Source organism: Schistocerca cancellata, chromosome 9 (assembly GCF_023864275.1).
Source record: "Schistocerca cancellata isolate TAMUIC-IGC-003103 chromosome 9, iqSchCanc2.1, whole genome shotgun sequence".
NCBI lineage: Eukaryota > Metazoa > Arthropoda > Insecta > Orthoptera > Acrididae > Schistocerca > Schistocerca cancellata.
Window position 1 is genome coordinate 486,650,441 of NC_064634.1, and position 22,027 is coordinate 486,672,467.

The 22,027-nt window shown below is 34.5% G+C and overlaps 1 protein-coding gene across 2 annotated transcripts in view; it reads right to left on the minus strand.

Moving 5' to 3' along the window:
- Nucleotides 1–8,179: 8,179 nt before the first annotated feature.
- Nucleotides 8,180–22,027, minus strand: part of LOC126100114 (uncharacterized) — a 137,035-nt gene continuing 123,187 nt past the window's right edge. The window contains exon 10 of one of the 2 annotated variants that reach the window (XM_049910645.1): nucleotides 8,180–8,487. In XM_049910645.1, coding sequence (XP_049766602.1) covers nucleotides 8,416–8,487 — 72 coding nt within the window. In that variant the 3' untranslated portion in view covers nucleotides 8,180–8,415. Of the gene's footprint in view, nucleotides 8,488–15,925; nucleotides 17,144–22,027 lie in introns of those variants that run through there. The other variant, XM_049910647.1, reaches the window with a different exon arrangement.

The following is a 22,027-nucleotide window of genomic DNA, read 5'->3' on the forward strand; positions in this document are numbered from 1 at the left end:
AGGAGACTTAACTTCATCTTATGTAAGAGGATGATATTACAAAAGCTTATTTTGTAACTGAGTAAACATTAGTACACATGAGAATGTCAACGTCAGCCAGCAGCTTGAGAAATTACAGTGTTAAGACTGCAGTTGGTTAGTTAGTGCTCCTCCTTCAGGATTCCCGCTTCTTTCAAAATCTGTGACATATTTATACATCTCATCCTTCAGTTTTCTAATTTTAAAATATTAGCGTCAATAACAATTTTTTTCATATATATACTATCCCCAGTTATTGTCTTCTGAAGTTTGGTCAGCATCTAATACAGTTTACATTGCAGCTGCAAGGTACCCACTAATCCACTAGCATCATGGTTCTAACAACACTTCTTAAAGATCTTTTGCTTGGCAATTTAGCTGTCCTAGATAAAATTTAGGATACTGAAAATTGGACACCCACTTGAAATTCCAAGTGCTGTTGTTGAGTAAAAATATGCCTGTGCTTAAAAAATCTCTTGAGCAACTGTATAATAATTGGGAGTAGCATGTTTGGGATAAACGTGAGAAACAAGCAGAAGGAACATATTTTGTAGAATAATTATCATCTACAAGAAAAAAGTGCAGGGATTGCTGCTGAAAAAAAAAATACTCACTTGAATTATAAAATTTAAAAGATTTTATTTACATTGTATTTTACATACATATATTTCCAACAAATTTTCAGACAGCAGACACACAAGTGTTTGCTTAACACTTCATTTCTCATAAAAGAACAAAATTGACAAACTTTACTACGAGAAAACAAAAGTGAGCATTATGATAACATTATTGTACCATTTTCATACAATACAATCATTTGGCTTCATCAGTGCAACAGCCAATGAATTATTTCATTGTGCTATCTGCAAGAACGCTGGCTTCATAGCTTTGACATACTTGGAGTGGTGCTTAAAAATCCTTTACCTTTACTAAGGGAAAACTCTTATGATTTGACAATCGTGGCCGTCATACTAGATTAAGAACATGGAACAGTTAAGAACATATGAAGCACAAAATAATAAACTGTACAACAATACAATGATCACATGTAACCGAATAACCATATAATTTTCATAATATTGTTACAGATTAAGTCACTGTAACAGCTAGTGTTGACCTCAGATACAATTCACAGAAAACTAACTGCCTCGAAAATATATATATAAACAGCATAATCCAACTTCATAGAAACTGCTTTTGTGCTTGGCCTGATAAGAACATGTATTGGTGAACACCCAGAAAACTGTGTACGAAATGAGATATACACAAAACTGTATTGCTAAAACATTTTCTTGTATGGACAAATATATTTTCCTAAATTCATTTATTGATGAAACCAAGGAGACACAAACTGAGCAATACACAGCTATAGTACCGAAGCATGGCATTTTATGTCACTGGTTACTGCAATAAGTATTGCAGCTTGATATTCTATTATCTTATCTTTAAACACAAAATAATACTGATGAAAACTCCACGATTATAAATGTGAAATGCTAAAAGTGCCAAAATTGTGCAATGTTCGATTTTTCATGGAAACTGTTTTATGTGCTAACATAATGTGGAAAAGGCTGGAACTACCACAAAGCTTTCCTTTCAGTTCACAATATATCCCACTCATGTAGGAGAACATACATTCCATCAGCAGCAACACGATGAGCACTGAATGTGCCATGCGTCTAAAGGCAGCTGCGTCTGGTGTGAACTTCTACCACTGTAGTAATCTGAATAACAAGTATTTGTTTTGATACTATTTATTCTTATAATGGAAAGGAAAGGTTGCTAACTCAAAAAGAAACTCAGAGCTAAGAATTCATGGCAGCTCACATTCAACATGGGGTTGTAAGTTAGAATCATAGGTGTTGTGGTGTTTTTTACTACTCCCATTGCCACTGCACAGGTTTGTTTTCAGGTGTGTAACTGCAGATATTCCTGCAAATCATTACGATATAAAAATACAAATCTTCTGATTGTGTAGTTCTACCAACTCTCTGAAGAGGAACAGCAACAATTGGGTGCACTCAAGTAACTCCTGTTGTCAGAAGACATCACGTTACATACAATCAGCCCTGTGAGAGCAGGAGAAAGCCAGCATGAATTACACAGTGTCTAATGGTTCTAAAAGACTCACATGAGTATGTAATAAAATGTTCTCAGATATTTTTGGAATTTCTTCCCGATGGCTACAGAATTCTCAAAAGAGAAGGGGAAGGGAGGCACAACCTACAAGGATTGTAGAGCACAACTGTAAGTTCTCACGTTCATAAAATAAAGTTCAACAATGAAGGCATGAATCAAATCAAAGCACACATTAATAGTTTTCCCAGAGAAGAAAGTCACTATGACAGAAGGAAGTCAAGTAAAGAATATTTCAGCCTAGACAAACCATATTTATGCTTCTTTTAAAGAAAAAAACATCTTCACGGAATTCTTCACCAATGTGTCTTTTGCCAAACTGAAAAGTGACACTGTGAAATATGTACTAAGTTGAGTATGCAGGCTACATTACCACTGAATAATCTGTGAAGTCTGCACTGCCAACTCATCAAGTAAATGCCGAGAGAGCTCAGCACCTGATAAAAATCGACTTCAGAAATTCACAGATGCCCTTATACGAGTAGTGCACTGTGTCCACAGATTTGCAAAAAGTTATGGTTACACTTATGATGACACACAGCAAATGTTTTACTCATGACAGCTCACACATTAAACTTGGGAATACAAGATCTTCAGGCAAATTGTTCATGTTTATGTCCATGTGCCACAACTGGCCAAGCAGGTAATGAAGTGGCATCCTGGGTATTAAAGATTATGTATTCAAGATTGACACACACAAAGAAACTAATTTTGCGGTGTGATAACTACGTCAGACAGAACAAAAATCGAATGTTGATGGCTTTAACAATGCTTGTTTCAGAAGGTACCTTTAAAGCATTGAAATCAAGTTTTTAGTGTCTGGTCATAGTTACGTGCTTTCTAATCAAGATTTTGGTATTACAGAGAAAAGCAAAAGAATTTTAAATGCATGGTGCCTGAAGAACTGGAAACTATGGTGGCCACAGCTTTAGCAAAACAGTCCTGTTATGGTGATAGGCATAGCTGAAGGTGTTTCTTGGCTCTGGTTATCTTAACTAATACATATTGTTAACTCCAGCTAGCTAAAAGATAGTTTCAGACAAGAAAGAGAAGTTTCTAACAAAAACTCATTTTGATGAAACAAATTGGACTGAGATCCCTGTTTTCAAAAAGGGACAGAACTTCGATGATATGCCGTCCTTAGGAAATGTGCCACGATTTCCACTGTCAAGCAAATTAAATGAAGAGAAAAAGAAGGGCCTACATGCTATGACCCTGTTTCTCAATGTGAAATACAGAGTATTTAATGAATCTTTGTGTACATGCTGTCAGAGTGTAAGAACTTAAGTGGACATTCAGGTTGGCTAAGTAGTAGAACACATTCAGCCTTACTGAAACATTAAATTTTATGGGAATCTGTGCTCATTATCAAATGTTCCTTTTTAAAATGTGTTTGGGTGAAATGTTAACAGTGATGTCTAATATCAGAATTATATTTCATTAAATACAAATTGTTTGTAATATACCTTCCATAAAGTTTTTCCCATTTTCCTAAATATTTATTTTTAACACATTCAGAGTTTCCCACTTTCAGTCTTCAACTATGTTTAATCCTTTAACACCAGTGGCTGCCCTAAGCAAATAACAAAGGCAAAAATACATGTATATCAGTGACAGATGAGGAATAATAATATCTGGATTCTGAGCCAAAGACGTAATTATTCGCTAAATTAGAGAAAATGCTGAAGTGATATGAAACTGAGTTAGTCTCAAAAGTTGCAAAGCAAACTTCCCAGATTTTTCATGTCTCATGTGGAAGACCATGGAAGCTGTATAAATTTACATGTAATCTCATCTGGAATATTAATATGTTCATCCCTATTTGCCAGTTCTTAATGATACAAATTCAGATTACCTTAAGCTCTCAGCCCAGATGAGTGATTTTAATCTGTCTATAACAAATTAATAATTCATGTACTTTCTGTCTCCAGTGATACTGAACATCAATATTTAAAACTTGTATTTCAGATAGACAAATGCAAATTCAATCACTTTAAGCTTAGAAAGTGGTGACGTGATTTGGAAATTTACTGCTTGTAAAATAGAAAATGTCATCTTAAAAAGAACTAAATGTACATCATATTCCCTACTGATTGTTCAATGTTTAGAATAGTAGTTAATATTTTGAAAATGTTAAAAAAATAATGACATTCTTTAGAAAATACCAATGTTCAGCATTAACAGCAACAACGAGTATTACACAGATTAGAACCTAGATGGACAATGCCACTAGATTTTTCTATCAGGAGAGTGATGATAGCATACAGAGCAAGAACTACAGAGAGAAAAATATTAAGCTAACATACATAACAAATATATCAAGAACAAAATACATAAAAATCAGCATTACTGTTGCTATGATTCCAAAGATATTACTTTCCAAGAATTTCACTGCCAAACAAAATCTAACAACTATTTTGCAAATGTAGTTTGTCAAATACTTCCCAATATGAGCAGTAATTATCACATACAGATGTTTCCAAAATGTGAATGCAGACTATTACGTGGATTTAGGAAATAAAAAAAAAATAACCCAAAATTTGCAAGAAGCACACCAGAAGACATCCACAATAGAAATTTTTTATATCAAAGACCAATGACTATTTGACAAGGTGGAAAAACCAAGAAACAAGAATAATCTCTAAGAGTAAAGAGGACAGAACTTTAGGCAAAAAGACCAATCAATTCTTTTTGCAGATAAATTGTTGCCTCAGCATCCCAGAAGAGGATGTGGAACAAAAAATTTAGGTAAGTCTGCAGTTAGTCAGTTTACTTTGGGAGATATAAGTTGCAAATGTTAACTTGATTGTATTTTATAGTATAATTTAGTGCTTGCTTGACTGTAGAATTTATTTGATGGAATCTATTGCCTAGTTGCTGATTCTGTTGGAAAACAGTAATGTGTTCCCTAACAAAGTGTTATAATCCCGTTAGTCTTCATTACACTGGAGACAATATTGCTCAAAGTGAAATTCGATTTAATACTGAATAATACAGGCAAAAATCAGGCCCTTGCCTCCAAATACAACACAAATAACAACTACAATAATCAAAAAATTCATGTCTATTACATCCTAAACAATTACTAATATTTTCCAAGATCATGGAAAGGTATTTTGCACTAGTTATTAATTTCATAAACCTGCACTATGATGAAATATATTTTAGAAGGGTACCTGACAAGGATTTAAAATTTTTTGTGTTATGTACATTTTAGTCTTATGACAGAACAGTTCTGTCTTGTAAGAACATGACTACAAGTAACAACAAGAATACGGAAAGAGGTGTCTCTGAGTCTGGAAACAGTAAAGTATATTAGAAGCAGATAAAACAGCAAAACTATGGTACTGGCTTTCTCACGTTACAGAAAAAATGACGTGATCAAATTCTTTTATTTTGCTCTAAACCAAACTACAGCATACTTTCTTGGTTTCTTTAAAGGTACAAAGGGAACACAGTGCTGAAAACATTGAATATTCAGCTGAAGAAGAATAATGAATGAACTGTTTCCACAAATGAGGTTTGCACAATTATATCTTTTGAGGAGAGAAAAACAGTACTTCTGTCCCTCTTCACATGAGAAGTATGTATGAAACTTTAGCTGACTTATAGTGCACAATGAAACACGCAGGACTTACAGTGCCACGAAATCATCCACTCAGGAGAACTCGGTCACGATGCTGTAAGTACATTTAACAGATACTTCCTGCACTAATACTGCTGTACAACAGGGTAACAAGGCATGTAGAGCTCCACAGCCTATCAACATTAGATTAATAGCAGCAAAGATAAATGCTACATGAACCTTTGCATACTGTAGAAAACTTACTCTCATATACGTTTGACAACTATTCACAAACAGGAAAAAAGAAACAGCTAAAGTGTACCGATTTATGTTATGCCAACAAACTGGGCAACACTCATGTGTTGTTTATCGCATAACAGGTGTGGTAATCCACAGATAAAAAATGAAGAGTTCAAATTATGGGAATCAACACCATTTACATACTTCTTTGTGTAAAAACAGTATGGTACGCCAGCCATTTCCATTTTATGACCAGCAAATTATGACTGCCAAATGGCTCATGTAAGTCTGCCCTCAAGACTCAAAGACTGGAGAGTTGAATAAATATGAAAATTTGCTCATTTGATGTAGTGCCCTGATAGCAGTACTGGAAGATCTTTTGAATGTTGCCTCATCAAATTTATTCCCCAGATCTGGTTCTGTGACTTTTTGGTATTCAAAAAAAGTGAACTAACATCTGGACAGATGAAACTTGATGAGTTAACATAAACACTTGCCGTATAGTACTGACAGGAAGTGGTGGATGGGTTTGCACACCTTAATGCCTTCTCAGCTCTGTTTTGAACCACCCGCCTGTAGAGCTGAGTGCATTATCATGCCACTTCTGGGATTCTGGGAGGCAAGTTTGCCTCAGATTCAATCAACCTTGCAAATTAAGGAAGAGGGCTCATGAGTCAGCCAGCCTGTTGCAGGTTTTTGGTGGTTTCCCACATCCCACTGGGTAAATGCCAGGCTGGTGCCTACATCCTGTGTCAGATGCACACTACACTAACACTTTGAAAACATTTTCACATTTGAACATGAGGTTTATTCTGGATGCAGACTGATGGCTGACAAGAAGAAGAAGCTCAATCCAAACTGCTACACTCAAGCCCTAGTTTGTGCACCTATTCACCACAAAATACCTTTTTACTCGTATATAACAAGTAGTAACCTATAGTCATTATGCTGCTTGTACTCCAATCTAGAGTTTTAAAAGCCATATTAAAGATTCCACTAATACTTAGTTCAAGAGTTGAGGTGCTACAGAAGGAAATTTGTAGAAAGAACTGTTCTCAAAGTTAGATATGTAAGTTGTTCCTAAGGTTGCATATATGTCTTTAAGTGGTCACTGAACATGCTTTGAAAATTTTGATATTTTATTTAAATGCCACAGGTGATGCTCGCTATCATTAGCCTGCACATCCAGGATGCATCATGCCTGATGTGATCAATTGATCGATGAAACCTAGATGAATCATCAAACAAGTGGCTTCAGTTATGACTGTGAATTAAAATACCATGCACAATCAGAAACAATAGAAACACACAGATTAAAAAAAAAGGTTAAATATATATTGAAAATCAGTATTTAATGGCATTTTAGAGAAGAGCAAAGATTCCTGGTATACCCTTCATACTAAAACAGGTATAGAACATGTGGTATTACTTTATTAATAGCTGAACAGTCAACACAAAAAGCTACAAGGGTGGACAAGGGTGTTTAAAATCTACTTAATTTTCCTATCATAAATTGAAAAATAAGTGCAATCATTAAATTAGAAGCCTTCCACAATCACTTACTATGTGTTACTTCTGTTAAAACATTATTCAACAGCAGAGAAACACAAAACCATAGCAGTTCACCAATAACATATTTTGAAATTGGATTATGCAAACTAACAGTGACTAATTCTAAGTTGGCTTTGTTACAACAGCTCAAGATCCTGTATGAAATTTCATTTCAAATACAAAAAACAAATTTTGTTTCTGAACATTCATTACCTCAAGTTTCTGTATTGTTAATAATTTTGTCAGAATATGGAAATGTTTTTGGTTAATGCTATCAATCAAATGACCTACCTAGTTCACATTGTGCAGTTAATGCATGACAATATGCTTTATTTTGATACACCTTCTCCTACTTCCATCATATACTTTGACTGGCTTTACAACACAGGCAAGAGTAACCACCTGTGAATGCACAAAAGTGGGTGCACGCACGCGTGTGCATGCGCCCCCCCCCCCCCCCCCCCCCACACACACACACACACTCTCTCTAATACTGTAAAAGTACCTCAGTTTTGCATTGACCCTTGAATGCAAAATCAACATACTTGTGTTCAAAAATTTCCTTTCATTGTGAATAGTATTGGTCTAAGCTTTACACAAAGTATGACAAACTTAGACTAATCTATAAACAAGATAAATTTCATACCAACAGACTTGATAGTGCAATAAAGTGAAAATAACTTAATTCTATCTGAGATTTTTCAGTGTGATTATTTCCATGTCAGTACAAAATATGCCACTCACTTTCAATTGCAAATCTGTATGAGCCACTGTATATTTTTCAACTGTTTGTCATCTTTAGTTGGCTTCAGAATTCTGAAGCAATGCATAATCAGTACGTATTGCATTACTGTCTGTTAAAATAGTGCGTTACAGAAAGAGAATTTCGGTTACACACCAATAGTTTACAATTTAAATGTGGATGCATCAATATCTCCAATCTGAGAGTCGATCTGTTGCAACAGGCTTCCCGAGAGCTGAAATAGAAATGCATTCGAGACATATTTGCTATGGCACATGCAATTATAATAATCAGAATACAATCTTACTTTCTTCTACTGTCCCAACATGTGCATAATTTACAAATGTGACATGGACAGTAGGAAGCTCATGAATCATTCACTGTCATGTAATGAATTGCACAAAACAACACAGCTGGGCATATATAAGAACTAAGAATAGTTGTTATCTTTTTGTCTTAGGTTTAGGAAAGTATTGATATTATAAAATACATGATATTTTTAACACAAATTTACCACTGTATCATAAAGTGATTGCATATTTGCCCTGTACTATTCTCCTCCCCCCACAGAAACTCTCACAATTATCTTTTATTACTATTATGAGTTCACAAATCACTCAAAGGTTTATGAAGATAGCACTTCTTCAAGAAATATTTTGAGTTTTGCCTATCATATTTTCATGGAGTTTGCACACATCTGATGCAGCCTAAACATGTAGTGAGAATGTACAACATGAAATTTCATTCAGACACTGACCTCATTAACTGTGGTATTGCATTTTCAATACATATTACATTTCATAGTGGTGCTTAAACTGTATTGCTTGTTTTGGATGTAAACATGCAACCAACACAATATGCTGCATATATAATCTCTTTTAATTTGTAACTGGTATCAATTTCTGGCCACTGCACTTTTTGCTTAAGTAAAGTTTTTGTTGAAATAAGTGTAACTCTGCCATTGGTGCCTTCACAAATGATACTATTCTTCAGCTGCTTATAGAGGATTAGTTGTATAGTCTCTGCAACTCATTTGTACTGGATGCTTGTTGGGTAAAAACACTCATGGTTATCAACACCATTGACCTTACCGCTGGATATCACATGTATGAGGCAAATTCCACATTTTGATTTGAACTGCTGGATGATTCGAACTGCACAGATTAGTACATATTATGTTTTCAGTTACTTGTGTCTAAAATTATAAAATTAACTATAAGCTATGTCCCTCCATCGAATTACATAACAGTTCCCATTTATGAATGAACTGACATTCAACTGACCTTGGGTCACTAATTCATGTTTAATATTTTAATTTCATCAACTCTTCAGTTTCCTTGAGTGAATTTACTCACAACAGCAACAGACTGCAACGTCAATTTCTGAGCATCATTTGTAATTTAAATGTGCTTGTTATATCCCACGTATCACACAAAATTGCTGCTTGCTACGCACTAAATAAAATTTTGCAGTATTTCCTTTTTCTTCTTACAAACATGTATAGTTTCAGTGATGTAACATTTAAAATCACACAGAAAATGAGACATTAAGAGAATCTTTCAGTGAAATTATGAGGAAGTTATCTTTCCACCTACAACTGCCACAAGTAAATATCAGTGAGCGCTATTTTAGTTTGATATTTCAGTATGAAAAGTGCCTTATATATAGTATAAATGTATGAAGCCATATCATTTGCCTTATAAACCTTACTATCTACATTAATACTGCAGATAGGACATCCAAGTAATGAAACTGTCAAAGTAAAACATTCAGTGGAAAAAGGTATTGCGTCGATCAGCTATAGTACGCAGCACAGTAAGACACTTGCAAAGCAAAGCTCCTGCCTTGTGGGTCATTCAGAAGCTATCGACTGCCGTATCACTCTCAGCCAATGGTGTCACTCGGAGGCAGTACAGAAGTGTGTGGGGCCAGCAAATGGCACTTCCAGATGCTGTCAGCTTTGGAGGCCTCAGAGCCACTACTTCTCATTCAAATAGCTCTTCATTGGCCATCAAAAGACTAAGTGTGGACCTCTTTCCATTTTTCCACTGAGGAAAAATACCTAGCAGTACTTGGAAGTGAACCTTGGACCTCTGTATGGCAGTCAGCTGTGCTGACCACTCAGCTACAGGATGAGACACACTAGTTTTAAATATGATGCAATTAAAAGATGACTCCTATTAGTCTTGCTAAAAAAATCTACAAAAGAAGTTTAGAGACAGACAGATATTTCCAGTAAATAAGTAGCTGGTACATCTAAGGAGTAACTATAAAAATAATTACTACTAAATATTAGATGTGAAAGGCAACAAAATTAAATATCTTTGCCATATTTATGGCATCCTCACAATCTCACATACAACTACCTACGAAACTTCTACATTGGTCATCCCTTTATAATCCATAACTAACACAGCCAATGACTTGATATAGAAGACAAGTGTTCTGCTGGAAGCATAGTAATGCAATTTAGTTTTGATAGTAAGTGGAGCAAGAGGAGGAGAAAAAAAGAAAACAGATTAAAAACAGTTCGGAAGTTGTACAAAACTTTGTTAAGTTTTGCCATGGTTTTGAGTCGACATTAAACTCTAGGTCCGACTACAGCTGACTGAGTAGGTCAGTCCAAAGGCTCGAGGAAGGAAACAGCATATTATCTCTAGCAGCATCATGAATAGTGATGCACTATGGTGTATATGTCACAATCTGGGTTGTCAAAGTAATTTTGTCCACCATTTGCTTGTCTGAGTTGTAATTCAAGTTAACATCCTCATAACCTCGCACAATTTAATATCACTGACAAGTCCCCATACTGTTTAAATACAAGCTGACAAATCTGGGAGCAAATGGTTGATTCTGAGCTGTACAACAATCTATAACCTGAAAGCAACGACATTTTCATCATCATCTGTTCTACTTGGTTATGAAAGTTGTATTTACTGTCAAAAAATTTGTTTGCCAATATTTTCCATCTTTTGTGCTAATTAGTTACAGCCTTGACAGTTTAATAAACTAGCAAATTATACTGACAAAAGTAGGTGTAGTCACTACTAAAATGTAGCACCTTACTTGAGAAATAAGTGCAATGTACCTGTTACAGCAAAAAAATGTTTTTAGTTTACTATTTACTTCACTTCTTTTCACATCAAATATTAATAACATTTTCCTCAAGCAACACATTGCTCATAGTTTGCTCCTGCACTGATTTTTGAGGTTATTCTGTAAGCTTAATCGTATCTCATGATGTATGCATAAAATATTTATTCTAGCACATGCCAACTGGTCACAATGCACTGAACAAAATAATTTTCCTCAACATCTATAATAATTCTTGAAGTCTGACTGTTTTACTCATTACATCTATCACAGGTTGCAATCGCAAGTAGTAAGTGTTCTTATTTTTATTACTTTCTTCTTCTTCTTTTTGTCAAAACTGTTTTACTCATTCGGCATTTAATGTTTCGGCATCACGTTGCTTGTTTCTTCTTGACACGCCGTCTTACAACGTCTTCAAAATATTTCCCATAAATCAGGGCTCTTCCAAATGTTTTCTGCTACACAGACAGACTTATTCACAAAACTGCTGGAGTTAAACAATTTATTTACAAACAAACATTTTTTTTTTTTCCACAGATATGCCTTTCCTTCGAAACACTTTCATTCTGTTACACTTCTTTTATATCAATTTGTTCTCTAATAGTCTAGTAATTCAAATGAACACCAGTGAAAAATATTTGAACACTGAATGCTATCTATAAGAAGCCCAATACGAAGCATTCAAAACTGTTGAAATCAGGTGCATAATGGCCTTTCTGGGTAGAAACACATAAACTACCTCTTCTTAACAATTATGATCATATTCCATAGCTTACTGAAATGAAATAGGTCTTCATCTGTTTGCTCAAACAGCTGTACTTAGCAAATTCTTCAAACCTGGAGCTCATTGGTACAAAATATAAGAGCCTTTTACGTTTCTCAGACTATATTGTCATTGTCACTTGAAATATGAATGGAGAACTAGGAGTAATGCTCCACTAACAGGATTAAGAGGAACAAAATGTTGTTTTCTACTATCCTTTAACTTACATTTTAATCATCTACATTACGTTGCAACAATCAGGACACTATACTAAATATTACCACAGAACCGCAAGGAATTACATTACAAGTGTTTAAAGAATTAAAATATCTAAAGCTGATTAAAAAGCAGTCCATTTTATATTTGCAAACAGGAAAAGAACAACAAAATATAAAGAGACACTATGTGCCCAATTTAAAGGTTTGGAAAGGGCATCAATTTATTCAAAAGATACTTCACCGCAAGAAACATTTTAGCACTCACAATGTAGGAGCCAATGATGCAGATATATCTGCCATCCCCTGCTTTTCTAGCCAGCAAACAGGGTACATCCCTCCATGCTGCTAGCCACCCACCCCCAGTTCCTCTCCCTCTACCCACCCCACTGTACACTTGCCCCACCACAAGCAGATATTAGACACACAAAAAGGAAATGGCCAGCAGAAATAAGAACAAAGAAAAATGGCATGAGACTGGTGGCATTCAGCAGAAAGCATGATATGATCTGAAATTCAACATATTTGAAGAAAAGACTAAATAAGCTCAAAACTTGGAAACATTCAAGTAGGAAAAAAGAATGGCAACTGGGTCATGTCTGCATGGGCAAAAATTGCCAGAGGGAAACCTACAATGCGAAAGTTCAGAGAGGGAGAGACACTGCATTACATCATTACATGAGAAAAACAGAACTAAAATCATCTCATTGGCAAATACAAAAATCCACCAAAAAAGAGAAACCATGAAGTTCATAAATTGATTAATAAGAAGGAATAGGAAGAACAAACAAGGAATATAAAAATTACAGAAGATCTAGAGAATATAGTTCCTCAATTGAAACAAATAGCTGAACAAGTAGCACTAATAAATCCATGAAAAAACCCAATGGTGGAATAATGCGTGTAGTGAAACAGTGGTTGATAGACACCAAGCCTGCTCAATATATCACAATCATAAAACAGAAGAATCACACTTGGAACTCACAAAACAAAGAAAGATAAAAACATAACGCAAAAAAAGAAGAAAATTTGAACACCAATACCAAAGAGATATAGATACTTCTAATGGCAGTAGCAAATAGCAAGAAAACAACTGCAAAAAATTACTACAAATTATTCAGCAAACAATTACGAAGACACGACCCTCCAACATTAATGTTAAACTATAAAAATAGCAAAGTGGCCCCTAGCAATAGGAAAAAAAATTACACAAATTTCAGCCGACACATTTGACAAATTACAAAGACCCCAGAACTACTGCAAATAAACACAGGTACCTCTATTAAAACACCAGCAATCCATGAAGTATACGAAACTTTAAAAGAGCTTGAAGACTATAAAACAAGTTGAGAAGATCAAACTTGTGCAGTACTTTGGAAATGTGCAGGAAAACCAATGAAGATGTCATTGCACCAATGCAGAGCGAAAATCTGGAACAATGAAGAACTACCATAACATTGGACAACAGCTATAATCTATCCATTACACAAAAATGGAGGCAAATCAAATCCATACAACTACTGAGGAATTTCCCTATTGGATATCACATATTAAGTTATGTCAAGAATTCTATACAATCATTGTAAAGCCCAACTTGAACTGGAACTATGAGAATACCACGGAGGATTTAGACACTTCAAAAGCTGCACAGAACAGATAATTACTTTGAAATTGGTAATGGATTACTACAAAACAAGACAAAAACAAGTCTTAACAGTTGTAACTTAAAAAAGTCTCATGATCCACAATCTTCAATGATGGAGGTACAAAAGTTCAGAAGAGAAATATCGGAGATATTTACGATTAAAACAGGGCATTACTTTTCAACTGTGCTCTAGAGTTCATGGTGAGGAAATAGTACGTGGAAAATCCTAAAAACATAAGAACTGGAACCAAGAAAGATCTAATAAACCTAAGTGGATTGGGATTCACAGATGATTTAGTGTTACTTGTTAATTAGAAAGAAAGAAACCAGAAGTCAAATAACAAGCCTACAAAATATAGCACAAAAAAATAGAACTGCAGATATCATTAGAAGAGACAGATAATGCCACAGATCCACTAGTAATCAACCAGTGAAACAATTTAAGTATCTAGGAGAAATTAAAACATACAACTCGAACAAGAAACCTGTATGGCAAGAAAGAACTAATAAATTGATAAAAAATTTACATGGTCTTCATATAATAAAAACTAAATTAAGACATTACAAGACAGTGGCTCATCCAGAGATAACACACAAAAGTGAAATTCTCTTCAAAGTCGTTCAAAAAAAGAGAATTGATAGAATCCTAACAGTAGAAAGAACATGCATTAAAAAAAAATCAAAACAACGGATAATGGTGGTTAGTGCCAAATGAAGTAGTGTACAGCGAACTGGAACCCATTGCAAATACTATGTGGAAGAAAAGTATCTCTTTTTCTTTGTCACCAGAAAACAGATTACCAAGAAAAATTATACAGAAATTTTGGAACATCAAGCAACAAGCAGGATGCATAAAGAATATTGGGGAGGATATTAATGAGCTAGAATTAACCCCGGGCAATTTGCAAAACAAAACAAAAAATTTAAAGCAACTGAAACTCACAAAAATAAGATTCAAACCAGAAATCACACGACAGACAATAAAAATGGTATTAAAAAATCAGGAATGACAAAAAAGATTAGAATGAATGAAGAGGTACTGGGCGATTTGGAAAGAAGCTTATTGAAGAAGAGACCAGAAAATTACTAACTGAATTAGTCCAATGAGGCTGTAAAAGCAGAAGAAGAAGAAGAAATTAGGTAGCTCAGATCTCGATTAATTTTTCCATATAGCATTATCTATCAAAAGACAAAGGCAAACCTGGTTAGTGTAAGTTTAGTTTGTAGTTGCATTAATGTTGCATCCCATGACATCTGACACCGCAATGTATGTTTATTACATCAAAACTCACAATAATTACCAAATAGAATTTACCGTACTTTTTTGAGGATAGGATAATTGTTTAACAGGAGAATAAAATATTTATAATAATTTGAGATAAGAGCACAAACAATGTGAAATCAGTAAAACAGGACAGCTGGAAATGACTAATTATTCATATCAAAAGAAAAATTCAATGGAGAAAACTAAAATTATGACACATATAAAATCACATACACTGTCCTAGCTTTCAGAAATAACAGTTCCTTCATTGGGAGGAGAGAGGGATAGGTTGAGAAAGGCTAACAAGGAGCTCCAGGCCACTCAGACCCCAGCATGAAAGGGACTGACCATCCTTCCAGATGAAGAAACTATTAGATCGGAAAGCTAGGATGGCGTCTGAAGATAAGTGATGACCAGCAATTCTACCTCATAATGATACATAAATATTCAGAATTTTTTTAGTAAATGTTAACAGAAGTACTTACCATTCACTTCATTTACTAGTTAACTGAGAAACCCAGCACAGAGGGCTCTGAACAACAAAACTTCAAGATACCACGCTGTTTTAAGGTGGAATTGCTCAAAACAAACAAAACAGAATATCATAGGTGGTAAATCAGCAAACAGAACCATTGATTTATGCTAAAAATATGTTTTGTATTTACTTCTTTAACATATATCAAATCCTTTATATCTCACAAATCCACCCTTAAAAATCATCTTGCTTTCTTTTGACAAAAAAGTTTCATCACTGAATAACTTGATTAGCTACACAGCATTTATTTTCATCTTATGTTATATACTCTTCCACGCATATTAATGCGATAACTTTTAGGTGATCACTTCACCATATTACTGTTTTCTCCTCTGTCAAACTGTTTGTGTCTATCTTTCCTTCCATTCCCTATTGCTTCTTTGTTGTAACGAGACAGTCAGTATGTTTCAGTAAAAAATTTGAAACCTATGAATAAATTAAATGTTTATACACTTAAAGATCTTCATTTACAATTATCTGACAACTACAATTTCTGGTAAACAATATGGAACAATGACGACAAAGGATGTCACATTAAATACATTTTGAACTCATCATATTTTTAAAGTATTTACTCTTTGTCCCAACATTAAGTTTGATATCTGTCAGTAGGGAGAGGCATGCCAGCACTCCAAAATTAAAGTACCATCAACATCATTCATTCATTTAATACTATAAATTTTCTAAAAATGAATTTATCTTTTCTATGTAAAGTATATATTGTCCTTCCAACATTATGAACTTTTAACAGATAGCAAATATTTGAAGAATCATCATTGCAATATAATTTTCTATCTACATTTTTATCATTTCTGTTTGATATTCAGTGGTTTGTAGTCATACACAAAAAGAAAAATGTGAAAGACAAGACCCTTTGACTATTATGTTCAGGTGGTAGATGTCTCTATAGCAAGACGAAAGTATTTTCTCGGGAAGCAAGACATGTAAAAGCAAAACATTCTGCTTCTTTGTTATCAAGATGCAAGGCAGTAAAATAAAGGATCTTCATTGTAGTGAGAGTTTCGCGCGCGTGCGCGCGCACACACACACACACACACACACACACACACACACACACACACTAATGCAGTTCTTGTCACTTATGAGGAGCAGATAGCACCAACTTTAGCTTCCTGACGCACTGTCTATACATGAAACACAAGCAACTATAATTCTGCACACACTGATGAAAAGACAGATGCATTCCATGTTTGTTGTTCATTGACCACTTTGCAAAAAAGACTCACTTCTGTTCACTCATATTAAAGCTCCAAGTCACACCAATTTAAATGTGTATCAAGGTGGTTTGTTCTTACTCCGTTCCTCCCTCTTGTCTGTAGCCGAGATGGTTATGCTCCAGAACTGGAATCTGAGTCCTTACAAAGAATAAGAAAAGTATCAGTATCAATTATTGCAAAATCAAATGGAATTTGTTAAAAAGGTGCTCTTCTGCCAGAAAGAGGTTGACATAAAACCTAATTTAGTCTCTGACCTGTGAGTGCTAATTTACCAGCAAATATTATGCATCCTGTAAAAAACTGATTTCACTTCTGTCTTTTTTTAAATATAGCCAAATAAGAACAACAAGATGGCCTCCAATTTCAAGTTGCACTACAATGGAACTGGCTTGGAATTTAAACAATGCAAATAAATTAATACTGATAACAGATGAAGACTATTAAAACACAACACTGCATCACGGAAACCATCAGCTGTAGTTAAGCTGCTCCTTTCTGTTGAAACACTATGCAGCAGATGCTATCTAGAAAAGTTCTTCAATCTATGCAATAAAAAAAAAAAATGCTATATGCGCACCTGCAACATCTGAATCAATTTTATTTGAAGAAACTATATTCAGCATACACGTAAAATATTTTATGATAGTTTCTTTCCTTGCAATTTTTTCTTACCTATATGCTCACTTACACAACAGAGCAACATAGATGATGTTTCTGTCCTTCACCTGATGAGAAATGTCATATACAGTTCATTATTAACACACACGCTACCAATATGCTCTGTATCTCATTGTTCAGTTTAAATATTTCATTCCTTCTGATATAAAACATCTAAGTTGTTGTTTGTTTTTCAATGGTATGTGAATTTTAGTCTACCCTCAGCTTTTCTAGTCCTTGCAGTTGTTAACTCTTGTTCTCCAATATCTGTAATTTGATTAAGATTGTGGTATTCACTCCGAGCGCTGCCTAAAATATCCCTAAAAACTTAAAAACTGTGAGTTGTCTATTTCCTCTCCCTTTTTCTTTTCTTCTTATACTTCCTCTTTCAGCTCTTTTCTCTAACCAGCCTATGAACTTTATTGTTTGATTTCTTCTTGTTATACATCCGTGAATATTTATCTGATTCTTTGACTTTTAAACAAAAAGTTTGCCTACTGAAGGTACAAACTGGCCAGTCAGTCTATCTCATAACTGTATAGGCTGTCTTGGAGTAACTTTTCTGCTATATTGTCCTGTTTTCTCATACCCATCAGCCAAATTAAATTTCACTCTGTATAAATAATATAAGGAAAACAGATTGCTACTCATCGTAAAGATGACATGTCAAGTTGCAGACAAGTACAACAATAAGACACTTACACATTAACTTTCAGCAAAGTCTTCATCAGAAAAGAAAACATACACACATACATTCATTCATTCACATAAGCAAACATAACCCACAAACACGATCGCCATCTCTAGCAGATCGACCAGAAGTAACAGTGTGTTCGAGCTGCCAGAGATGAAAGTCATGTGTGCGTGAGATTTGCTTGTTTGTGTGAATGAATGTGTGTGTTTTTGCTTTTCTGACAAAGGCTTTGGTCAAACGCTAATGTGTAAGTGTCTTTTCGTTGTGCTTGTCTGCAATTCAATGTGTCATCTTTACAGTGCGTAGCAATCTATCTTTTCCTTATATTGTTGATATTCAAACCTGGAGTTTCCATTGTTAAATTTTGTGTAAAGAACTTCAAAATTCAGAACTTGAACTATCTTTTTTTCTTTTCTTTCACACTCTACTGATTATCAGCAATCCCACCATTACCAAACATCATCCACGCTAATTTTGGGACTACAAAGATTTTCTTACTTACTTACGTTGTGTTAGACATGACAAAAGACTAAAAACTTTTTGAAGAGTTTTCGCAACACAACAGATTTTACAATTATCTTTCTCTGGTGAAACAGCTATTTTCACTCTTTTTTACTTTCAGTTACTTGCAGATACTTTTCTACATTTGATAATCTTTACTGTCTTGCTGAGCTTCACCATTTATTTTAAAACCTGTCATATTTTCCATTTCTTTATCTTCAAATCAAAAGCAGACAAGTATTTTGTAAACAATTTTCTATTTCACATCGTTTTTGATGTTCCGAAGGTTCAGTTTATAACCAACCAGAATGTTCTGACGTCAACAGTTATTCCCTACACACAAAGTGATTTATCTGTGCATCACTCCATCTAGCAAACATGCTAATACTGTGAATTGGTGCCCCTTCTTTATTTCATACATAGTAAAGTGTATTCATATTTTGTCATTTAAGTCTCATGTAACTTATTTCAGGTTTTCTAATTTTGATTGTCCACAACATAGTAAGACATTAACTACAGAGTAAGATTGTCACTTTCATGTACAGGACAGTATAGAATCTCCAAGACTCAACCAATCTTGCAGTAGCTCCAACTTAACATGCCTCCTCATCACAAAAACACTCACTCACTCTCAACTGTTTGACACCCACAAGTGAGCAGAGGCCTCATCCATACTTCTCCCTGCATTACAGTTCACAGTCGTATGCATCCAACTTGCTCCTGCTTGTTTTACAATGTCGTAAGGTCATCTTCTGTTTGGCTAAAGCCCCTATCCTTTCTTATTTCTTGAAATCTATGGAATGATTTTGTTAGTTCGTCTATCATCAATTTGCTTGACAAAATGTTCCACTCATGCCTGTTTGATTTTATTAGTGTTATAATTATGTCTTCCACTCCAGTTCGTTCCCGAATCCAATGGCTTGTTTTCCTGCAATACTTCACAATATGCATCTTTCAATTGCCCACTGGCATCTCTTACTTTCTGAATGGTTTTAACATTAGAAGTCCCTATCTGATCATCAACAGCAACACTGATTGCAAACTTTCATTTCAGACACACAGGAAACATGAAAGTGTTCATGGCCACTTTTACTCTTCTGTTTATTTCTTTTTTCTGCTCATCCAGTTACTTCCTTCAGTGTCCTACGTAGAGAAACTCATCACTGGTTCTATGACGTTACTTTTAATTTACAATATTTTCTTTTCAGTTATTTACTTCATTGCCCTAAATACAGAAACCCATCACTGGTTGTAAGATATAATTGTTAATTTTCACTACTTTCTTTTCAAATCAACAATCACCACACTGTATTATTTAGAATAATACTTCCAATATTTTTGTTTTATGAACACATGCATCTCTTTCTTCACTTGGACGAATACCTTAACAAGAATAAATAGCTTATGCTTAAACTGAACACAAGATTTGAGTTTTTCAGATGGTAATGAGGCCTGTTAATCACTTTCAGAATGCAGAGTCAGGGTTTGATGTAAAGACAGATTTGTTCCACTTTCATCTTGAATTTCAACGTTTATATAGTAAGTGTATTCTACTTACAATAACATTTGAATCACATATGTTACACTTTGATTTCCGATGTAAGTTTCACATTAACTCTCAGCATTAAAAATTGAAAAATTCTGAATAGAGCGAAGTATATTTGGCGCCTTTTCTTCTAGTAGACACTTCAGGAACGCTATTCTTACTCACTGCATGAAAGCCCTCTTGTTATTCACATCTTTTTATGGCAACAGACTTCACTAGTTTCTTCAAGAAAATCTTGTCAGACTTGCAGTAGCATTAAGCAATTCAAGCTCCAGTACCTTCCAGATTATACTCCTGAGACACTGTCCAGTGGAAGTTATTGACTGGTGTGCCGTGACTCCACTATCCTTTTCTGGTTCACAATTATTCATGATGTCTCTCTTAACTAGTCCACTGTTGAATAAAGCAATATTTTCTTGTTCATTCTTCAATGTTCTTGTCAGAGTCTTCTGTTATCCTCATTCACTTCTGCATACTTTCATTATGCTTGCACATTCATTGAAGTTTAAAAGTTTTTAATTTGTCCTGTTATGAGATATACCTGAAACCTCTAAGTCATTTTCAGTGTATACAGACAAAAAATACTCTGATCTAATCTCTACACTGAGAATGGCATACGAGTGCACATATTTTTCAAGAAACAACACACTTTTACTCTGTCACTTTTGTTGAAATACTGAGCTCTCCAGAGCCCGTTTAACAACAATAATTATTGTGAAACTAATTTTTATCCTCATCACTTGAAACTGTCATACACAATATGAATAATCATACTCTGACTATAAATGTTCCTTAATCTGAAATGAGAACAGATACATGTTTATTCAACTTGGCCCTGTGCTATCTTGATGAAAGTAACTTCATTTGATGTTATATCTGTTCTCCAGAAGAAACAAAAGTGTTCCATACAGAGTATAAAATTATGCACATTTTATCTTAGATAACATATTAACACTTACGATTTTTCAGAATCCATTGTATACACACCTCTCCCACTGATATTACACTCAGTTCCTTGGGTACAATGCAGCTGGCATCTACAATGAGATTCGCAATCTTCTGTTCCCTGACACCTTTTAACACACTTGCCACTGCATTTAAACACTAGTTGTAACTATTTCCATATGTAGTTTTCTCAATGTTCTGTTATAATGTAAGTCATACTATCCCACTTGCTTTTTACCTTCTTAATTCCAATTCACTCAGCATCTTTTCTTCATGCAAATGGTAATACGATGCATTTACACTTACATGTCATAAATTTATTGAGCACCAGATCTAGGAAGTCACTCTTCTGTTTAACACCATCATGGATAAATCCTGATGTATCAGAATGCCATTGATCCTTTACCAGACTGTATTTTAATACCACACTATCATTCTTCACAACAAACTTGATTATTTTTGATAATATAAATATACCATATGCTTCACAAAATGCGCTGTTATTCAGAGAAAGACAAAAAACGGTATAAAACGCAGCACTGGTGTCTTCTTGCAACATGATGAATGAAAATGATTAAAAAAGTTTTCTGTAGCATTTTTTCAATGTGACTGTTCTCTTAGTGAAGCACTTATTTTCTCTTTCAGATGACAGAGTTAGATGGATTATTGGTGACTATAA